This window comes from Pleurodeles waltl, chromosome 7 (assembly GCF_031143425.1).
Source record: "Pleurodeles waltl isolate 20211129_DDA chromosome 7, aPleWal1.hap1.20221129, whole genome shotgun sequence".
Lineage (NCBI taxonomy): Eukaryota > Metazoa > Chordata > Amphibia > Caudata > Salamandridae > Pleurodeles > Pleurodeles waltl.
Genome location: NC_090446.1, coordinates 1534605234 through 1534627501, shown reverse-complemented (window position 1 = coordinate 1534627501; position 22268 = coordinate 1534605234). Strand labels below are relative to the sequence as shown.

Sequence of the window (22268 nt, the reverse complement as noted above, 5' to 3'; positions counted from 1 at the left end):
ACACTGACCAATCATCTCCTCTATCTCCCACTGTATCTCATCCACTGCCCATCTCCTCCTAACCCTGTCTATCACACTGATTGTCCCTCTCTCCTCTGTCTCAACACTGACCAATCATCTCCTCTATCTTCCACTGTGTCTCATCCACTGCCCATCTCCTCCTAACCCTGTCTATCACACTGATTGTCCCTCTCTCCTCTGTCTCAACACTGACCCATCATCTCCTCTATCTCCCACTGTATCTCATCCACTGCCCATCTCCTCCTAACCCTGTCTATCACACTGATTGTCCCTCTCCTCTGTCTCAACACTGACCAATCATCTCCTCTATCTTCCACTGTGTCTCATCCACTGCCCATCTCCTCCTAACCCTGTCTATCACACTGATTGTCCCTCTCTCCTCTGTCTCAACACTGACCCTTCATCTCCTCTATCTTCCACTGTATCTCATCCACTGCCCATCTCCTCCTAACCCTGTCTATCACACTGATTGTCCCTCTCTCCTCTGTCTCTTCTACACTGACCCATCAACTCCTGTATCTTCTACTGTATCTCATCCACTGCCCATCTCCTCTTCACCCTATCACACTGATTGTCACTCTCTCCTCTGTCTCAACACTGACCAATCATCTCCTCTATCTCCCACTGTATCTCATCCACTGCCCATCTCCTCCTAACCCTGTCTATCACACTGATTGTCCCTCTCTCCTCTGTCTCAACACTGACCAATCATCTCCTCTATCTTCCACTGTGTCTCATCCACTGCCCATCTCCTCCTAACCCTGTCTATCACACTGATTGTCACTCTCTCTTCTGTCTCTTCAACAATGACCCATCATCTCCTGTATCTTCTACTGTGTCTCATCCACTGCCCATCTCCTCCTAACCCTGTCTATCACGCTGATTGTCACTCTCTCCTCTGTCTCAACACTGACCCATCATCTCCTGTATCTTCTACTGTGCCTCAGCCACTGCCCATCTCCTCTTCACCCCGTCTATCACACTGATTGTCACTCTCTCCTCTGTCTCAACACTGACCCATCATCTCCTCTATCTTCCACTGTATCTCATCCACTGCCCATCTCCTCCTAACCCTGTCTATCACACTGATTGTCACTCTCTCTTTTGTCTCTTAAACACTGACCCATTCTCTCCTGTATCTTCTACTGTGTCTCATCCACTGCCCATCTCCTCCTAACCCTGTCTATCACACTGATTGTCACTCTCTCCTCTGTCTCAACACTGACCAATCATCTCCTCTATCTTCCACTGTGTCTCATCCACTGCCCATCTCCTCCTAACCCTGTCTATCACACTGATTGTCCCTCTCTCCTCTGTCTCAACACTGACCAATCATCTCCTCTATCTTCCACTGTATCTCATCCACTGCCCATCTCCTCCTAACCCTGTCTATCACACTGATTGGTCAGTGTTGAGACAGAGGAGAGAGTGACAATCACCTCCTCTATCTTCCACTGTGTCTCATCCACTGCCCATCTCCTCCTAACCCTGTCTATCACACTGATTGTCACTCTCTCCTGTGTCTCAACACTGACCCATCATCTCCTGTATCTTCCACTGTATCTCATCCACTGCCCATCTCCTCCTAACCCTGTCTATCGCACTGATTGTCCCTCTCTCCTCTGTCTCTTGAACACTGACCCATCATCTCCTGTATCTTCCACTGTATCTCATCCACTGCCCATCTCCTCCTAACCCTGTCTATCACACTGATTGTCCCTCTCTCCTCTGTCTCAACACTGACCAATCATCTCCTCTATCTCCCACTGTATCTCATCCACTGCCCATCTCCTCCTAACCCTGTCTATCACACTGATTGTCCCTCTCTCTTCTGTCTCTTCAACACTGACCAATCATCTCCTGTATCTTCCACTGTGTCTCATCCACTGCCCATCTCCTCCTAACCCTGTCTATCACACTGATTGTCCCTCTCTCCTCTGTCTCAACACTGACCCTTCATCTCCTCTATCTTCCACTGTGTCTCATCCACTGCCCATCTCCTCCTAACCCTGTCTATCACACTGATTGTCCCTCTCTCCTCTGTCTCAACACTGACCCATCATCTCCTCTATCTCCCACTGTGTCTCATCCACTGCCCATCTCCTCCTAACCCTGTCTATCGCACTGATTGTCCCTCATCCTCTGTCTCAACACTGACCAATCATCTCCTCTATCTTCCACTGTATCTCATCCACTGCCCATCTCCTCCTAACCCTGTCTATCACACTGATTGTCCCTCTCTCCTCTGTCTCAACACTGACCAATCATCTCCTCTATCTTCCACTGTGTCTCATCCACTGCCCATCTCCTCCTAACCCTGTCACACTGATTGTCCCTCTCTCCTCTGTCTCTTCTACACTGACCCGCGATCTCCACTATCTTTTACTGTGTCCCATCTCCTCTTCACCCTGTCACACTGTCACCCTGTCTCTCCTCTGTCTCTTCTACACTGACCCGCGATCTCCACTATCTTTTACTGTATCCCATCTCCTCTTCACCCTGTCACACTGATTGTCCCTCTCCTCTGTCTCTTCTACACTGACCCGCGATCTCCACTATCTTTTACTGTATTCCATCTCCTCTTCACCCTGTCACACTGATTGTCCCTCTCCTCTGTCTCTTCTACACTGACCCGCGATCTCCACTATCTTTTACTGTATCCCATCTCCTCCTAACCCTATCACACTGATTGTCCCTCTCTCCTCTGTCTCAACACTGACCAATCATCTCCTCTATCTCCCACTGTATCTCAGCCACTGCCCATCTCCTCCTAACCCTGTCACACTGATTGTCACTCTCTCCTCTGTCTCAACACTGACCAATCATCTCCTCTATCTTCCACTGTGCCTCATCCACTGCCCATCTCCTCCTAACCCTATCACACTGATTGTCCCTCTCTCCTCTGTCTCAACACTGACCAATCATCTCCTCTATCTCCCACTGTATCTCATCCACTGCCCATCTCCTCCTAACCCTGTCACACTGATTGTCACTCTCTCCTCTGTCTCAACACTGACCAATCATCTCCTCTATCTCCCACTGTATCTCATCCACTGCCCATCTCCTCCTAACCCTGTCTATCACACTGATTGTCCCTCTCTCCTCTGTCTCTTCTACACTGACCCATCATCTCCTGTATCTTCTACTGTATCTCATCCACTGCCCATCTCCTCTTCACCCTATCACACTGATTGTCCCTCTCTCCTCTGTCTCAACACTGACCCTTCATCTCCTCTATCTCCCACTGTATCTCATCCACTGCCCATCTCCTCCTAACCCTGTCTATCACACTGATTGTCACTCTCTCTTCTGTCTCTTAAACACTGACCCATTATCTCCTGTATCTCCCACTGTATCTCATCCACTGCCCATCTCCTCCTAACCCTGTCTATCACACTGATTGTCCCTCTCTCCTCTGTCTCAACACTGACCAATCATCTCCTGTATCTCCCACTGTATCTCATCCACTGCCCATCTCCTCCTAACCCTGTCTATCACACTGATTGTCCCTCTCTCCTCTGTCTCAACACTGACCAATCATCTCCTCTATCTTCCACTGTGTCTCATCCACTGCCCATCTCCTCCTAACCCTGTCTATCACACTGATTGTCCCTCTCTCCTCCGTCTCAACACTGACCCATCATCTCCTCTATCTTCCACTGTGTCTCATCCACTGCCCATCTCCTCCTAACCCTGTCTATCACACTGATTGTCCCTCTCTCCTCTGTCTCAACACTGACCAATCATCTCCTCTATCTCCCACTGTGTCTCATCCACTGCCCATCTCCTCCTAACCCTGTCTATCACACTGATTGTCCCTCTCTCCTCTGTCTCAACACTGACCAATCATCTCCTCTATCTTCCACTGTATCTCATCCACTGCCCATCTCCTCCTAACCCTGTCTATCACACTGATTGTCCCTCTCTCCTCTGTCTCAACACTGACCAATCATCTCCTCTATCTTCCACTGTGCCTCATCCACTGCCCATCTCCTCCTAACCCTGTCTATCACACTGATTGTCCCTCATCCTCTGTCTCAACACTGACCCATCATCTCCTGTATCTTCTACTGTGCCTCATCCACTGCCCATCTCCTCTTCACCCCGTCTATCACACTGATTGTCCCTCTCTCCTCTGTCTCAACACTGACCAATCATCTCCTCTATCTCCCACTGTATCTCATCCACTGCCCATCTCCTCCTAACCCTGTCTATCACACTGATTGTCCCTCTCTCCTCTGTCTCAACACTGACCCATCATCTCCTGTATCTTCCACTGTGTCTCATCCACTGCCCATCTCCTCCTAACCCTGTCTATCACACTGATTGTCCCTCTCTCCTCTGTCTCAACACTGACCAATCATCTCCTCTATCTCCCACTGTGTCTCATCCACTGCCCATCTCCTCTTCACCCTGTCTATCACACTGATTGTCCCTCTCTCTCTTCTGTCTCAACACTGACCCATCATCTCCTGTATCTTCCACTGTGTCTCATCCACTGCCCATCTCCTCCTAACCCTGTCTATCACACTGATTGTCCCTCTCTCCTCTGTCTCAACACTGACCAATCATCTCCTCTATCTTCCACTGTATCTCATCCACTGCCCATCTCCTCCTAACCCTGTCTATCACACTGATTGTCCCTCTCTCCTCTGTCTCAACACTGACCAATCATCTCCTCTATCTTCCACTGTGCCTCATCCTCTGCCCATCTCCTCCTAACCCTGTCTATCACACTGATTGTCCCTCTCTCCTCTGTCTCAACACTGACCAATCATCTCCTCTATCTTCCACTGTGTCTCATCCACTGCCCATCTCCTCCTAACCCTGTCTATCACACTGATTGTCACTCTCTCCTCTGTCTCAACACTGACCAATCATCTCCTCTATCTTCCACTGTATCTCATCCACTGCCCATCTCCTCCTAACCCTGTCTATCACACTGATTGTCCCTCTCTCCTCTGTCTCAACACTGACCAATCATCTCCTCTATCTTCCACTGTGCCTCATCCACTGCCCATCTCCTCTTCACCCCGTCACACTGATTGTCCCTCTCTCCTCTGTCTCTTCAACAATGACCAATCATCTCCTGTATCTTCTACTGTATCTCATCTACTGCCCATCTCCTCCTAACCCTGTCTATCACACTGATTATCACTCTCTCCTCTGTCTCAACACTGACCCATCATCTCCTCTATCTCCCACTGTATCTCATCCACTGCCCATCTCCTCCTAACCCTGTCTATCACACTGATTGTCCCTCTCTCCTCTGTCTCAACACTGACCCATCATCTCCTCTATCTCCCACTGTATCTCATCCACTGCCCATCTCCTCCTAACCCTGTCTATCACACTGATTGTCCCTCTCTCCTCTGTCTCAACACTGACCAATCATCTCCTCTATCTTCCACTGTGCCTCATCCACTGCCCATCTCCTCTTCACCCTATCACACTGATTGTCACTCTCCTCTGTCTCTTCTACACTGACCCGCGATCTCCACTATCTTTTACTGTATCCCATCTCCTCTTCACCCTGTCACATGTCTCAGAAATCGACTCTCTTTCCTATCTCACCCTTCTCTGCTTCTAAAGCACACTAGCGGGGTCCCACTGCTCGACCCTCTCGTCTGTATTCCTTCACTCTCTCTCACATTACCCATTTCCTCTCCCTACCCTAAAGGTCACCGTGACTAACTCCTCCCCCTCTGTCTCTCGACTCTCATCCCTTTTGTCATTACTCTGTCAGTCACACAGACCAGCCCTTTCCTCTCAGTCTCTTCTTATTCTGTCTCTTCCACTGCAATTCTTTCATCCCCTTTGAGGCCACACTGACTGATTCTCTCTTCTTTCTCACCCTTGCCCATCTCCTCTCTTTATTCTGTGACTCAAAATGAACCCTCTCTGCTCTCTGTTTCCTTTTCCTCCTCTGTCTCACCTACCCGTTACCCTGTGTCTCACTAACCACCTCCTCTTCACCCTGCTCCATCCACCTCTCTCCGGCTGTGTTTTTTCCTTTTTCATCCAATCTCTCCTCAGTGATTGCTTCTTCTTTCTCCCCTCAGGTGTTGCAGCCACCTCCTTTTTCATAAGTGGGAAATACGCCATTGACCCCGAGCTAAGGGGTGCGGAGTTTGAACGCATCACCCAGAACCTGGACGTCAACTTCTGGAAGAGCTTCTGGAATATCACAGAGATGGAGGTCCTCGCGGTGAGGCTGAGTGCTATGGAGGCTGAGGACTGAGTGCTATGGAGGCTGAGGACTGAGTGCCATAGAGGCTGAGGGCTGAGTGCCATGGAGGCTGAGGACTGAGTGCCATGGAGGCTGAGGGCTGAGTGCCAGACAGGCTGATGGCTGAGTGCCATGGAGGCTGATGGCTAAGTGCCATGGAGGCTGATGGCTGAGTGCCATGGGAGGCTGAGTGCCAGGGAGTCTGAAGGCTGAGTGCCGTGGAGGTTGAGGGCCGAGTTCCCGGGGGGCTGAGTGCCATTGATGCTGAGGGTTGAGTGCCAGGGGAGCTGGGTGCCATGGTGGCTGAGAGCTGAGTGCCATGGGGGCTGAGGGCTGAGTGCCGTGGGGGCTGAGGCCTGAGTGCCGTGGGGGCTGAGGGCCGAGTGCCGTGGGGGCTGAGGGCCGAGTGCCGTGGGGGCTGAGGGCCGAGTGCCGTGGGGGCTGAGGGCCGAGTGCCGTGGGGGCTGAGGGCCGAGTGCCGTGGGGGCTGAGGGCCGAGTGCCGTGGGGGCTGAGGGCCGAGTGCCATGGAGGCTGAGGGCCGAGTGCCATGGAGGCTGAGGGCCGAGTGTCATGGAGGCTGAGGGCCGAGTGCCATGGAGGCTGAGGGCTGAGTGCCAGGGAGAATGAGAGCTGAGTGCCGGAGAGGCTGATGGCTGAGTGCCGGAGAGGCTGATGGCTGAGTGCCGGAGAGGCTGATGGCTGAGTGCCGGAGAGGCTGATGGCTGAGTGCCGGGGAGGCTGATGGCTGAGAGCCAGGTAGGCTGCGGGCTGAGTGCCGTGGGGGCTGAGGGTTGAGTGCCGTGGAGGTTGAGGGCCGAGTTCCGGGAGGCTGAGTGCCATGGATGCTGAGGGCTGAGTGCCAGAGGAGCTGGGTGCCATGGTGGCTGAGAGCTGAGTTCAATGGGGGCTGAGGGCTGAGTTCCATGGGGGCTGAGGGCTGAGTGCCATGGAGGCTAAGGGCTGAGTGCCATGGAGGCTGAGGGCTATGGAGGCTGAGGGCCGAGTTCGGGTAGGCTAAGGGCTAAGTGCCATGGAAGCTGAATGTTGATGGCTGAGTGCCAGGCAGGCTGAGAGCTTAGTGTCGGGGACATTGACATCAGTGGAGAATGATGGCTGACAGAGGGTGGTGGTACCATTTGGTGGTCTGGTTAGTGTGGAAAGGGACTTTGAATGGGAGATGGCCTTGAGAAGCTGGTGAGCTGGTTATTGAGGTTAACGTCTTTGATATGGTGCAGGAGCAGTGCAGGATGGCCCTGGTGGTGAGATCCATTGTCCAGGAAAGGAAGCACACAAGAGAAGGAGGGAGCAGTGCCTGGAGTTACTGGTAGTGAGACCTAAAGCTCAGGAAAAGAGTATTGTTAGGGCAGCCCTGGCAATGACAGCTATAGCTTAGGGATAGAGATGAGGAGGGACACGCCATAGCCATCCTACAATGAGCATTAAAGCCCAGAGGAAGGGTTTCATTCCTGGTACACGTGTGGTGGTTTGACTTGAGGTCCAAGAGATAGGGATAGACATAGAAGACCTTCGCCTGGCTCAGTAGGAGGGGAGTCTTTCGAGGGCATCAAGAGGTGCCATGTATTGTCATCTAACCAGTTCTAGATGTTAGTGTGGTCGCTCTTCTAGTACCTAGGATATCAACTCTTATCCAGTGAACCAAGGTTTCTCTACAACCATAGAGAGGGTTGAGTTGTGCTTTTCCATTGGTATATTTTTGCAAAACCAAATTATAAAGCAAAAATATTCTTTATTAGATAGTTCCTTAATATAGATTTCCTAGGGACTCTGTCTTGTAAGTCTGGATGTTTTTAAACAGACAGCTTCATTGGCTTAGTCCAATTTTCTCGCAACAGACATTTTAATAGTTAATAATAACAAATAGATCTCCCCGTAGTATGTACAGAAGCATAAAATATTTTCTGTTACATAGAGTTTTGTCTTGAATAGATCCTGTATCTCATTTCAGGTACAGTACTCAGAGTCATGGACTAGATTAAAGCCCTCCTTTTGGTTTGAGGTATAGCAACATTAAATTAATGAATAATTGAATAAGCTTTATAGCCCACAGCTGCTCCTGGGAGTGTCCTGGCACTAAAGAAATCTGACAACTTCTGCTTCTCAGACCTGGGGTACAACTACGTTTTTAAGAGCTTGCGGTACAGAGTCTGATTTACTTTGAGTCGTGGATTAAGTGGCACCTTGTTCCATGCTTGAGCAGCCAAAAAATAAAGGTAGAGCCGCCTCGCATTTTACGTTGGATTTTGGGAACAGCCACGAACAGAGCATCAGCTGGTCAAAGAGCTCTTGAAGGCTGGTGATTGGTAACTCTGTTGGACAAATATTGGGGGGCAGATTTGTAATACGCCTGGTGAAGCAGTAGTAGTGCTTTGAATAGTATCCATTTGCTGATTGGTAGCCGATGTGAGACCGATACATGTGAAATAGAAGCTCGGCAGGGGATCTTCAAGAACAGGCATGCATCTACATTCTGTACCACCTGGAGGCGCTTGATGAAGACTCCAGGCAGCTCTAGATACAGGTAGCTCAGTTCAGGCATGAGGTGATGAGAGCATGGACCACATCTTCTCTGGCCTGGAGCAATAAGAGGAAGAGGAATTTCTTCAGGGCAAGCAGAAGAGCCTACCGGTGGCCTGTAGGGCAGCTGGTGATCAAATTTTACTCCTAAATTCCTCACTTTTGTCACAGAGGAGGGGGCAGAGGCAATGATGAAGGCCAACAGTTCTCCCACTACGAGGCAGAGGAGGGTCCTTATAGAAGAATGTCATTTTAGTCCGAATTGTACTGGAGATTTTTGACTTGCATCTAATTCTATGCAAACTCCAGGCAAGATTTCATAGAATCTCAGGTAGGCAAAGACTTACTGTCGAAGGGGAGGATCAGTTGGTTGTCATCCGTGTATGAAGTTGTTTAAATCCTGAATGACTCAACCGGGGTGCCAAAGGAGCCATATAAATGTTAAATAGAGGGAGGCTTAAAAACAAGCCCTGTGGCACCACTAGATTAAGGTCCTTGGTAACAAACACACATGGTGTCATCCACACTGCCTGCTGTGTATGCTCTAGAAATAAGCGGATCCATTTGAAAACCTTGTACCCTCAAATGGTGGAGAAGTATGGGTGGGAGACCTTTTCAAGTGCTGCTGAGAGATCGAGTAAGATCAGTGCGGTGTTTTCCATTGATCTATTTGCAGCTTAATAGCCCCCATCACTTCCATGCATAAGCGGCATGTAAACGCGACGTGCTTTGCCATACACACCTGTTCAAGCAAACATGAGAGCACCCCAACTTCCCTCTTTATCCAACCGACCCTCCAGCTCAGAGATAACACGTGCCAAGCATTTGCCCTGCTTTGCAGAGTGTCAGGCTTTCACCCTGACTTCCAGTGGACCACCCATTCACTCTGTGTTCCAGAATGCCTAGCGCTCTCTAAACCTTCTACTCTATCAAGCACTCACCCAGCCTTCTAGCATATGAAGCACTCAGCCAACCTTCCAGGTGTATCAAGCACACACCCAGCCTTCTAGAGTATCAAACACTCACCCAGCTTTCTAGCATTCCAAGCACTCAACACAGACTTCCAGTATTTCAAGACCTCAACCAGCCTTCCAGTGTATCAAGCACTTGCCCAGCCTTCCAGTGTATAAAGCCCTCACCCAACCTTCCAGCATATCAAGTATAACCCAGCCTTCCAGCATAGCAAGCACTTGTGCAGCATTCTTGACTACCAAGCACTTCCCCAGCTTGTAAGCTCAATTATGGTTCCATATGGACCCGTGCGTACAATGGGCTTCAAGTGCACTGTTCTCACAAGAACAGTGTTTGCTGAAGCAGGCCAAGTCTTGCATACCTTACATTCATTGTATGTTAATGTCTTCAAAGTGTGGGTTCCAGTTCCTCATTATGCGCCAAGATACGTTTCTTGGGTGGCTCTGTCTAGCTTAACACCCTTAAGACACCAGGTTTTTTTAGGTTCTGTTCTACAGTAGCCTTTATCTCTTTTACTTGCGATGACCTGAGGTTTGTCAGGCTTGCAATATTGTTCTAGAGACACAAGGTGATCCTTTCATCGTATCATCAGAGAATAACAGCCTCAGTGCGCACGAGTAGACCCTTTTCTAATCATGAACATTATCTCATGCAGTGTACCTGAATTAAAAAAGTTAGATAATCAGCAACACAGGGCCAGCCACACATCCTTGCTTCAGATAATTCTCTGTGCAAGTCCTGGGTGGTTCCTGGCACTCATTACCTGTTGCTACCCTGATGCAGCATATCCACTTTTCTTGCATGGTTCCCATATTCTTGTTCTGCCACATCATGTTTTTGGCATGTCATTTTATTGTATTTGGGTTCTCTGCAGCAGGTGTACCACATACCTGGTCTTCACATGAGAGAACTGCAGAAGAATTGGTTTGGTTTGCATGGAACCACAGGTGTCTCCAGTCTTAAGATGGAGAAGGTGGTGATAGCCTTCATCGTAAGAGACAAATGTGTGCTGGGCGGGCTAGGCCCAATCTTACAGTAACACTTGTTCTTCCATGGGAGGCTGAGGCCAGGGGTCACCAAATTAATTTGGGTGAGGCCAGCGTGGGTTTCCATGAAAAGTAATCAATGAAAATGGGCAAAGCAATGGCAGCCAGTTTTTAAATGTTGGTATTGTAATCTTTGAAAGCTTCTAACTCACCCCTCACTTAACAGACTTTTCTCAGTAACCCAGAGACTATTATGTGTAAAGAGACCCACAGTAGAGATGTTCCCTCCCACCTCTGTTAGATGTGTTATCCCATATTTAAGAATGAAGCGTATGATTCTAAGCGGGCAAGATGTTTGCTCGTCACCTGCAACAATGCGGCCCAGACTCCCCACCCAGAAGGAACCAGTGGGAGGTGTGTGTGTGGGCTGTGGGTCCCTCAACCCAGCTGGGTGAGGATCCCAAGAGACAGAACACAGGTGGATGTTTAACTAGATCAGCAAGATAGGCGTTGAGCATCTGTGGTGAGGTAACTGGATGCAAACAGAGACTGCTGAACTGTTGATGAGGATGTGACCATAGACAGTCCCATGAACATGCGTGGAGCAGGACTTGGAGGTGGACAGAGATTGCTGTACTGTGGGTGGAGATGTGACCACAGACAGACCAATGAACATGCATGGAGCAGGACATCAAAGCTGACAGAGATTTGCTGAACTGTGGGTGAGGATGTGACCAGACAGACCCATGAATGTGCGTGGAGCAGGACTTGGAGGTGGACAGAGATTGCTGAACTGTGGGTGAGGATGTGACCACAGACAGACCCATGAACATGCGTGAAGCAGGACATCAAAGCTGACAGAGACTGCAGAACTGTGGGTGGGGATGTGGCCACAGAGAGGCCCATGAAAATGCATGGAGCAGGACTTGGAGGTGGACAGGGATTGCTGAACTGTGGGTGAGGATGTGACCACAGACAGACCCATGAACGTGCGTGGAGCAGGGCCTGGAGGTGGACAGAGACTGCTGATTTGTGAATGGGGGTGTGACCACAGACAGGCCCATGAGCATCCGTGAAGCAGGACTTGGAGGTGGACAGAGACTGCAGACCTATGGGTGGAGATGTGACCACAGACAGGCCCATGAACATGTGTGGAGCGGACATCAAAGCGGACAGGGACTGCTGAACAGTGGATGGAGATATGACCACAGACAGGCCCATGAACATGTGTGGAGCGGACAGAGACTGCTGAACTGTAGGTGAGGATGTGACCACCCTGATCAAGCTTTTTGTATTTTATTCTATGAAAGAATCACTGTTGGGCAATCTGCTGAGCCACAGCAGACCACTTTGAAGACTGTTCATGTGAGGTAGACTAGTAGACCAGTTGTAGCTGGTCTGGCACTGGACTTGGTGAAGAATCTTTGTTGGAACTGGAAAGTGAGTGACAGAGCCAGCTTACTCATGGCGAGACAGTATCCAGAACGTGAGCATGTTGGTGATATTGAGGGAGTACTATCTACTGGCTATGCAGACCTGGAAGGACTAGAAGAGGCTGTCTGCTATGGAGATTTAAGCCAAGACACCCACCAAGGGGCTCTGTGAAGGTTGAAGCTGTGAACTGTGCGTGCCTGCTCACAATGGCTGGCTTCCATCCCACCCCTCTAGCCTGAGTGAACAAAAAGGGCAGCCTGGAGCTGGGAGTCGCGCTGTGTGACTGGATAGGGAAGAAGCCTCCAGTGACCACTTCTGAGTACTGTAGTAGAACTTCCATTGACTGCCCACACGGAATGGAGAAGCCACATAGAATGGAACTATTACTTTCAAATGCTATAACTCTGCAGTGACTGGTCCAGTTGCTGTTTTGTTCTTATTCTAATCATAAAATACCTTTTGATATTCCTAATTATTCCAGGGGCCTTACTGAGTGATATCTTGATCCAAATGTTGTTAGTAGTGCCTACCTCTTATGAAACATCCTCAGAAGCAGCCTTCCGTCTATCTTTTGCGCCACTAAAGGGTAGACAGGACTGATTTTAGAGTTTGCCGAACTACGAGAGAATTTGAACAACGATGGGCATACTTTCCCCACTGAGAAGCCTGGCTTCCTACACTTGGCCACAGAATCATGGTGGAATCTATCTATGTTTGCTGTATCTTGCACCCCATCTGCTCTCCGGGGCCACCACTGAATGGGGAGGAGCTTGGAAAACCTCGGGTGGGTCAGCACTATTTGACATTGAAGCTAGGGTGAAGTGGGTAGTGGGCGAGGGATACCCCCAGAGTATGCCGCTGTTTATTGGGGGTGTACATATTATTTGAATGCAGGGGATCACACAAGCATGTCCTCTGAATGAGGGGTACTCCAGAAGGCCATCATTGTTTGATACTTCAATGTGGTGGTGGTGGAAGGGGTGAAGATGTCTAGTGGGCACGTGGAAATCCCCAGAAGACTAGCAGTATTAAATTGTGAATTTGGGGGGATGTGTGAGATCTTCCAGTGAATAAGTGGTCTCAGTGTAGTCATTGTGGGAGATGGAGGAAGAGATCCTTGGAGTATTATCCTTATTCTATTCATCATGGCCTGGAGGGATTCCCAAAGATCATCAGTATTATATACTTGTGTATCGCAGTGACTGTGAGAACTCCCAGAGGGGCAGCAGGCCTCAGTTAGCTAATTGGGGGGATCGGTGTGGAGGATCCTGAGAAGATCCACAGTATTCATTCGTTCAGAGGATGAAGGGGTGGCCGTGGCCTGTGACTAAGCTCTTCATGAGTCACCAGTATGAAATTCGGAATTTAGGTGGCTATGTGAGACCCCTAGAGAGGTGATTCCCAACCTTTTGACTTCTGTGGACCCCCACAATATCATTACTGGAACCTGGGGACCCCCAGTGAATCATTATTGGAATCCAGGGACCCACACTGAGTCATTACTGGAAGCCGGGGAACTGCAAATTAATACACAAAGAATACAAAACAAGCATTCCATCAAATACATGCACAAATGATTACACATTTGATTTAATTTGCAAACAAAAAAATAAACATTTAAATTTTATTAAGAAGGTTGGAGCTTTTCTAAATTCAATGAAGCCACACATCGTCCATACTATATTTTGTTTGATGCACCTGCACTCCTCCCACGAATCAAACTGGGGATACTAATTACATTTTTAGCCTCCCATTTAAAATTCCTTGACATTTACAGCTTGTTTTAAATTTTTCAGTTGTACATTTACCCACTTTATTTACATACACTTTATTAATCTGTTAATATTAGGTAATTTTCTAAGTTGTCATGGACCTTCAGAGGAGGCTTTGCGGACCCCCACGGATCCCCGGACCACAGGTTGGGAACTACTGCCCTAGAGGATCTTTAGTCTCAGTTTGGTAGTTGTGATTGTTGGAGAACACGGTCTGGATTACCACTCGGTTTAAATCATTTATTTGGGTTAGGAAGGTGGGATTACATCCTTCGGGGAATGTGTCATACTGATATGTTTATGTGGTGGAGTTCAGCTGGTACAAGCAGGCAGTATCATGAGAATTAATGTGGCCGTTTCTCCCATCTCTTCCAGTCGCTTGTCAACATGGCTTCCACCACAGTTCGTGTCAACAAAGCCCTGGCTGTGCCACCCCACACATTGGAGCTGCCGCTGGTGGCCGACCCCCATCTCTCAGTAACCGTGATGCCTCCTGTGGCGCACACGGGCCCTGGCCCCGTCCACATGCGGCTGATCTCCTATGAACTGCGGGAAGGGCAGGTGAGATTCACAGAGCATGAGCTTCTGCATGTTCTCCGGGTACTTTGTCCCTCAAATGCTTGCACATGCTCACTGTCACATTGTGGCACTCACCCACTCTCTTCACCTTTTGTTATATCTTCAGTAGAAGCCTTCTCTGGTGCATTGTACACTTGCTTTCCCTCTTGCGCATGGTTTGTTCTTGTCACACTCTTTTGCTTGCAAAGCTTCAGCTGTAGATTTCCCTTCTCTGGCTACTCTCTCATATATATCTATAATAATAATTTGCTTTGTTGCATTCTTCTCTTCCTGCACATGCGCCATCATGGGCTCTCTTACCATTGTCAGTTCTGCATGGAAGCCATTTTCCCTACTTGCAGCACATTGTCTCTTTCTCTCCTCTTCCTAGGACAGCGAAGAGCTAGCTAGCTTTGTGAAATCAGAGGGGCCCCTGAACCTGGACCTGCGACTGAAGAACAAGCGAGCCCCTCGATCCAAATACCTCATTGTACATTTTCACGGCGGCGGATTTGTGGCCCAGACTTCCAAATCGCACGAACCCTACTTAAAGAGCTGGGCTCATGACCTGGACGCCCCCATCTTGTCCATCGACTACTCCCTGGCCCCACAGGCCCCCTTTCCTCGTGCTCTGGAGGAGTGCTTCTTCGCCTACTGCTGGGCCATCAAGAACTGCCACCTCCTGGGTAAGTGACCTGCGAGCACCGGTGCTTTCTGATGGTGGCTCGAAGAAGAGTCCAGGTATTGAGGCTAATTATTGATCATGCGTCTGTGCAAGGTGCATTAGTACTGTTCACAAAACACACACACAGTTTGCAAGAGCAGTTCACATAAAGCATAAGTACAAGGGAAACTGACTATTAATGGGAAAACTTCAGCTGTTAGAAGATCAGAGAATGTTCCTTTTGGGGGTACTGTTCCACTCCGCACCTTTTCAGTACTTTCTAAGTAAGGGTATACAAAGTAATTCTCATAAATTCTTCCCAGTATGGTCCCAAACATTGAAACAAATGGATGGGAAACAAAATATGCAATCTTTGTCTCTCATAAGTTCAGACCTGCGAAGCTTGCAGCAGTTTTAAATCAAAGGCAATAAAATGTAGCACAGGCAAAAGGACAGAGCTTGGTAGATATGGATTGTCCAATAAAGATTAATCTGACACCGAGAGGGTCATGAGGAAAGGCGAGAGGGAACAAGTCCAAGGTTCTGACGTTAAGGGCACAACTCGCATAGGTAGCAAGGTAGCCAATATGGCGCCGAAAGATATTCTTTCAACAACTGTAAAGCCTCAGCAAGCAATACCTCAGTACGAAAGGTCTTTGGGCTGAAAAAATCAGACTCCAGATAATTAAAAAAAGGAAGTTCTCAATGTCAAAAACACCATTGATGGAAAGGCCGAAATGCGCAATACATGGATCAAAATATATATGTACTGATTTGGTGAAAAGCCTAAACTTTCTGACTCAGTATCAGCTTACGACTAAGACCAGATGTAGCAGAGGTAAAGCCGCCTTAAAGAGCGCAGGTGAAAATATACCCACGTATAGTCCAGTATGCTGTTCCATTAGAAGGTCATTGCTTCAGTGATATTGGTGTGGCAACAAGTGGAGGGGTCAGACCGAGGAAGCATCCCTTATAGGATGCACGGGCTTCGCCTGCCGAAGGCCATCGCTTCATCATCGGGCGGTGCTCCTCACTGGGCAGGGGCTGCAGTGCCCACCGGGACCCTCTGAGGGGGCTCTTTGCCAGAGACCTTTTACTCCTCACAGCTGATGGTAGTTACGCAGCAGAGTAGTGCCCAGCACCTCGCTTGGGAGAGGTGTATGTGTGGTAGATTGGGAGGGAGAGAATTTAAATTGAATCTGGATTGACAACTGCTCACTATTTACTGGTGCTGGAAACTCGTGCCAAGGTTAAAAACAGACACTGAACCAGTTAGGGCAACAAAGTGCCTCAGGTTCCCAATCAAAAGATCAACATGTTTCTGCTCTCAGTGAGTCAATGAGAATTCATCAGGACTGTGTATTGATACCTTAATCTACCTACACGGTGGATGTTACTCACGTTAGTGTGCTAGTTTATGATTCACATGTTAGGTGAGAAATTAGTAAAGAAAGAATAAATAACTGGTGAATCTCACATTGGAGAACTTCAATCTGTCAGAGCCATTTGAAGGTGTGAAGTGACCCCTTAGAATGCCACTGAGCCTCTTTCGAGCTTCAAAGTTGTAATCTCGAGAAAGCGTGGTGGAGAACCTTCCCACCCGCTGGCATCCTAAAAAAAATATAGACCATCCACATGTATATTAAAAAACAAGCACAACCGGACTCTGTCACGGTTGCTGCAGCCAAGGAAGGAGCTTGTAAGAGCCACTGTTGGACCACCAGAAGGAGGGCAGCAAGAGGTGAGGCACAGTGGGTGGAAAAGAGCAAGAAAGTGGCATCAACACTGTGAAGGATTGCAAACACCAAAGCTCTCGTCTCAAGTCCCGGACTCTAGCATCGGGACGAAATAGAGAAGCTCGTGCAACACTTCTCCAAATAGTTCCAAAAGAGGGGGAAGAGTGTCATTGCAGAGGGTTAGATGAGTGGTTCCCAACCTTTTGACTTCTGTGGACCCTGACTTTATCATTACTGGAACCCAGGGACTCCCATTGAATCATTATTGGAATCCAGGGACCCCCACTTAGTCATTACTGGAAGCTGGGGACCCCAGCATAAACATCGTCGATGATTTGAAATGCAAGACAGTACACAAAAAATAGAGGAACAAGCATTCTATCAAACACATACACAAATGATAACACACTTTGTTTGCAAACAAATACAAATATAAAAAAAGGAAATTTTAATCGGAAGGTTGGAGCTTTTCTAAATTCAATTGAATCCACACATTGTCCATGCTATATTCTGTTTAATGCCGCTGTACTGCTCCCATTTATCAATATAAGGATAATAATTAAATTTTTAGCCTCCAATTTCAAATTCCTTGACATTTGCAGTACGTTTTAAAATGTTCAATTGTACATTTAGCCACGTCAGTTATATACACTTTATTAATCTGTTCATATTATTTAGTTTTCTAAGCAGTTGCTGACCCCCTGAGGAGGCTTCACGGACCCCCAGGGATCCCCTGACCACAGGTTGGGAACCACGGGGTTAGATCATCTCCAATACTTGCTTCAAATCATCCGTCGATTAAGCAGATACATCCAGTAGGCGACTGTGTACTGAGGTGGTACGACATAGAAACATGTGGCTTAGAGTCTCACGCTTTAAACCAGAGATGCAAACATAAGTCATCAACAACCCATTTAAGGGTCAGGATCTCTTTGTTAGCTGTGTAGGCAAAGGCTTAGAGAAAATGAAAAAGACAACAGGCACGCCTAAGGCCATTCCAGCTTAGCAGTCAAGAGGACGTTTCCACAGACGGGGAAACTTTGCTTCAGTCAACCACAAACACACTCAGTCAGCACTGGACCAAAGCACATCCCAAATGACTTCAAATTAGCAACAAAGTTCATCTGAACTCCACTCGTTTCAAGGTAGAGTTGAGAGAAGGAGGTCAATACACCAGAGGAAGTAGACAGAATACTGTTTCAGGCCTTCCCAGCGCATGTAAGACCAGCAGGGGCCAAAATCCAGGAGTACCTTCAGCAATGGCGAGGAGTCACAGAAGCCCAGTGGGTGCTATATAAAATAGAATATGGGTATTGCATAGACCTAGAAGGCAAACAAAGGCCCTGTATGCCAAAAGGTCAGAACTACCAGAAAAGACAAAGTGAAGCACTGATGATGCAAGGGTGAGAACTTATAGAAAATAATGCTACTGAAGCAGGGCCACAATCACAGGAAACACAGGAGTATACTTGTACGCTACCTCAAACTGATACCAGATCTGACACCAAGGCCGTTACTAGACCTCGGGCTCCCAGACAGATTCCTCAGACTCAAATGTCCACGAAGACAACACTCCAAGAAGCCGTCCCCGTGTTGGAGAAAGGAGACCGTCTGGCAACAGTAGGATTGAAAGGCACCTATTTGGCTGGTTCTTTAAAAAACCTTCTTCCCTTGGTGAGACACTAGGGAGCATTGAGAGGTAACAATCCTTTCCTTGCGCAGGGTGTTGTGAAAGGCACCCATTTTTACCTATTGATGAACCTACACAGTAATGATTTTGGGGGGGAATCATTACCAATATCGGTAATGCTGTTGGAGGACAGTCTGGCCCAAGGGTGTTCACGAAGTGTCTTGCAGTAGTGGCATCTTATCTCAGGAGAAGACAAGTTATACATGTTTACCCCTACCTAGATGTCCATCTAATGAAGAGGAATTCTTCCTGCAGTGCTAGAAGATCGCAAAAACAAGTCTTTCAGCTGCTGCGCTCATCGGGAATTTTCAATGCGTGCATTCTGGCACAGGATAAAATCTACTTGAGGACCTACCTCAGGTCTCTGGAGGTACTAGCAGTCCCCCCAAAAATTGAATTCCATCATTCCAGGACCAGATCCATCTTTATCAGATGTTAAAATGTCTCATAGTGAAAAAGTGATGAGGCTTTTTGGTACGATGGCTTCATGTATCTCAGTAATATCACATAATAATATCACATGCCGGACTACAAAGGAGATGACTGCAGAAGTGACTAAGTAGTCAGTGGCCTCAAATAAGGGGAATTCTGAGGAACACAAAGCATATTCAAAGAGAGCGAAAATGGTGGTCTTTCAAGGCACAACTTCCTCAGTGACATTAACAACAGATGCATCACACAAAGGGTGAGTGGCGTGTGGCAAGACTCTGGATGAAGGGTCCGTTGAACGCAGAACAAACAGCTTAGTACATAAGTGTTAGAGTTCAAGATCATCTTTTTAGTGTGAGAAGTTTTCCAAATTCAAATAACAGAAAAAGACACACTAATGCAAACAGAGAACACTGTAGCTATGTTGTATGTAAACAAACAGAACGGAACAGAACCGTGCATCCTGTCAAAGCTAGCACAAGAGAAATGGAAATGGGCAATGAAGGACAAACTCACAGTTAAAGCTGTGCACCTACTAGTACAGCTGACCCTTAAAGAAGACAAACTAAGCAGAGAAGAAAGCATATCACGTGATTATGAGCTGAATCAAGAAGTCACAGAGGGCGTCTTCGCAGAGTGGGGAATACTAGACATAGGACTGTTTACAAATACAGGAAACTAAAAATGGCAAGACTTGCATCCTGTTTTCGACACCCACCATCTCTGGGCACTGCACGGTCTCTGAACTGGTGAGGGGAATTTGCACACACTTTTTCCCAGTTATAGTTTACAGTTGTAAAAATAGTTAGCAAATGCAGAGTGCCCAGGATAAAAATGATACTTGGAGCCCCAGTGCTGCCAGTGTGGTTCTTCCATTTAATGGCAATGTCCAAGGACACTTCAAAACGCAACCAAGACTCTCACACATAACACTACAAGGAGAAGAAATCCTGTTCACAACCAAAGCACTTCCCCCTAGCGGCAAGGCTTCTGCGCATCTTAATCCCCCAAGAATGTGTCTCTTACTTCTAAAGGATGCAAAAACACCGCTGTATGCACGTGTTATGCTATGCACGTGTTATGCTATGCATGTGTTATGCTGTAAAATGGCTACTGTGTCTCAATTAGGACCAACAGCAAAAAAAACACAGGTGACCCAACTCGGGAGGCTAACATCAGAATCTACTTAATGCACTTGGTGGATTACAAATTGACTTATGCATCACTGAAGGTCCATTTATCAAGAACAAGAAGAATCAATAAAGGCCATCAGGTGGGCAGCGATGAGTCCCACCACAATCTCCGTGGAGGGCTCCGATGCAGAGGAGGAAGGACAGATGGGCAGTCCTGCTCCATGGAGAAAGACCACCTCTGAAACACCAATGCCACCATCTACACCAGATTACTGACCCTCTGGCGTTCAGCCTCCAAAACCGTCTCATACTGAGGCCGAGCACCCGATCCTGCAGAAGTCGGTCCTCAAGCTCCACGACTCAGCCAAAGAGGCTTAAGCACACTGCTGCGGCAAAGGTACCCAAGACTGCTCAGCGCTGAGAAGCCTCAAGCCAATGGGTCCAAGTCTTGTGTTGAAAAGACACCATCCAAGCCTCACGGCACTGGCCCAACACTTTCAATACCGTAACCAACTGCAAATTGGCACCAAAAACCCTAGACTCCAACTTGCACATCGAGTGACGCTCTTCTGCCGATCACGTTGCCAGAAGTACCAGATGTGAGACAGAATCTACATTCGTTCAATCACTAAAAGAAATCTTGCCCAGTCCTTGCCACCAGAGGAGCTAGACTTTACACCTTTGAAGAAAAGGAGGCTTGCCTTCGAGGATGCAGCCTCCGAGGAATTCAAAGGATACCCTGTACCTACGAAGGATCACTAAGACCAGCCACTGCCGCGCCGATGGTGATGATCCATGGGAGGATTATAACACTGAGCCTCAGGGTGACCAGGAGCCTTGCCCTGAGAAATCATCATCCCTGATGGCGGCACCACAGTGTATCATTCAAAGTGCCTTCAGATAAACCTCCACGTGGTTGAGAGGAAGAAGCCTTCCTTGTAGAGAGTCTGGGAATGCTCTATACAGGTGCTGCCCATGCTTAAAAGGAGGAGGGGGTGTGCTGCAGAGCCAGGGTCAGCGCTTCTAGGGCGGAGACAAGTACAAGGAAGGGCCTGAGCACCTGATATGCATTAGAGGTCCGGCTCCTCCAGACTCTCATGGCTCGCTTGTCTCTGAAGATACCATTTACACACAGCACATGAGACACAGCTCTTCCAGGCAAAGAAAGCTGGGCGGTTTGTACTGCTTAGAAACATGTTGCAATTGGAGCAACAACAAAATGGCATATCGGCATATGATTTTTTTTTGTGGTATGACCAGTACTGTTGGGAGAAGATGTGGAACCTTATCAAACACCTTCCAGCACCCTAAAAGAAAAAGGAGTAGGAAGCTGGTGCTTCTGCAGAGTAGGCTTCACCATAAAGCCCACAAGTCCCTTCTGGATCCACAACTGGTTCAGCCGCTGCACAGTAGCAATGTTAAACTTGATTTATGCAAAGCCGACTCAAGCCAAGTGAGGACAATTGCATTTCAAAGACTGCACCTTTTTTTTAGACGAGTCTCTTAACGGTACGATCACTAAGGAAACTGTTGTGCATGACGGCTTCATGCATAGCCATAGTACTGCTGCCTCATCTTCAAATGAGCATCCTACAAGAGCGTTTGGCCACACGCGGCAGGTCAATAGGAAGATTTAGGGTTGGTAGAGCCTAGATGTCAGTAGAGTCTAGAATGTCAGAATGACAAAAAACTGGGTCTATTTCTGGGCCCTTAGCTGCAGGAAAGCATCTCCAATAATGCCTCACTCACCAAATAGGAAGCTTGTTTGGGAGCCATGATTGGTCAGGGTTCATGGACACAAGAACAAGGAAGTTATCACATAAACTTTTCCAAACTGAGAGCAGTGTAATTGGAACTGGGACATTTTTACACGCTCACTCAAAACAAAACTGTCCTGGTGACGACGGACAACGTGACCGCAGTATATCGCATTCAGCGACCGTGGGATTCTCTCCCACCTCAGCTGTCAGTCCTAGCTGAAAAGATCTGCACTGGCCCTTTGAAATCAGATGCAGCTTCTTGTGGAGCATCTGCTAGGGCTAGACATTGACCATGCGGAGCTGTTAAGCAGGGTGCATCCACTAGTACACAAATGAGAGATGCATCC

General features: G+C 48.0%; 1 protein-coding gene across 1 annotated transcript in view; it reads left to right on the top strand.

Moving 5' to 3' along the window:
* Positions 1 to 22268, top strand: part of LIPE (lipase E, hormone sensitive type) — a 237512-nt gene that overhangs the window by 181695 nt on the left and 33549 nt on the right. Inside the window, exons 5-7 of the mRNA XM_069201407.1 lie at positions 6084 to 6229; positions 14327 to 14512; positions 14901 to 15195. Coding sequence (XP_069057508.1) covers positions 6084 to 6229; positions 14327 to 14512; positions 14901 to 15195 — 627 coding nt within the window. The remainder of the gene's footprint in view (positions 1 to 6083; positions 6230 to 14326; positions 14513 to 14900; positions 15196 to 22268) is intronic.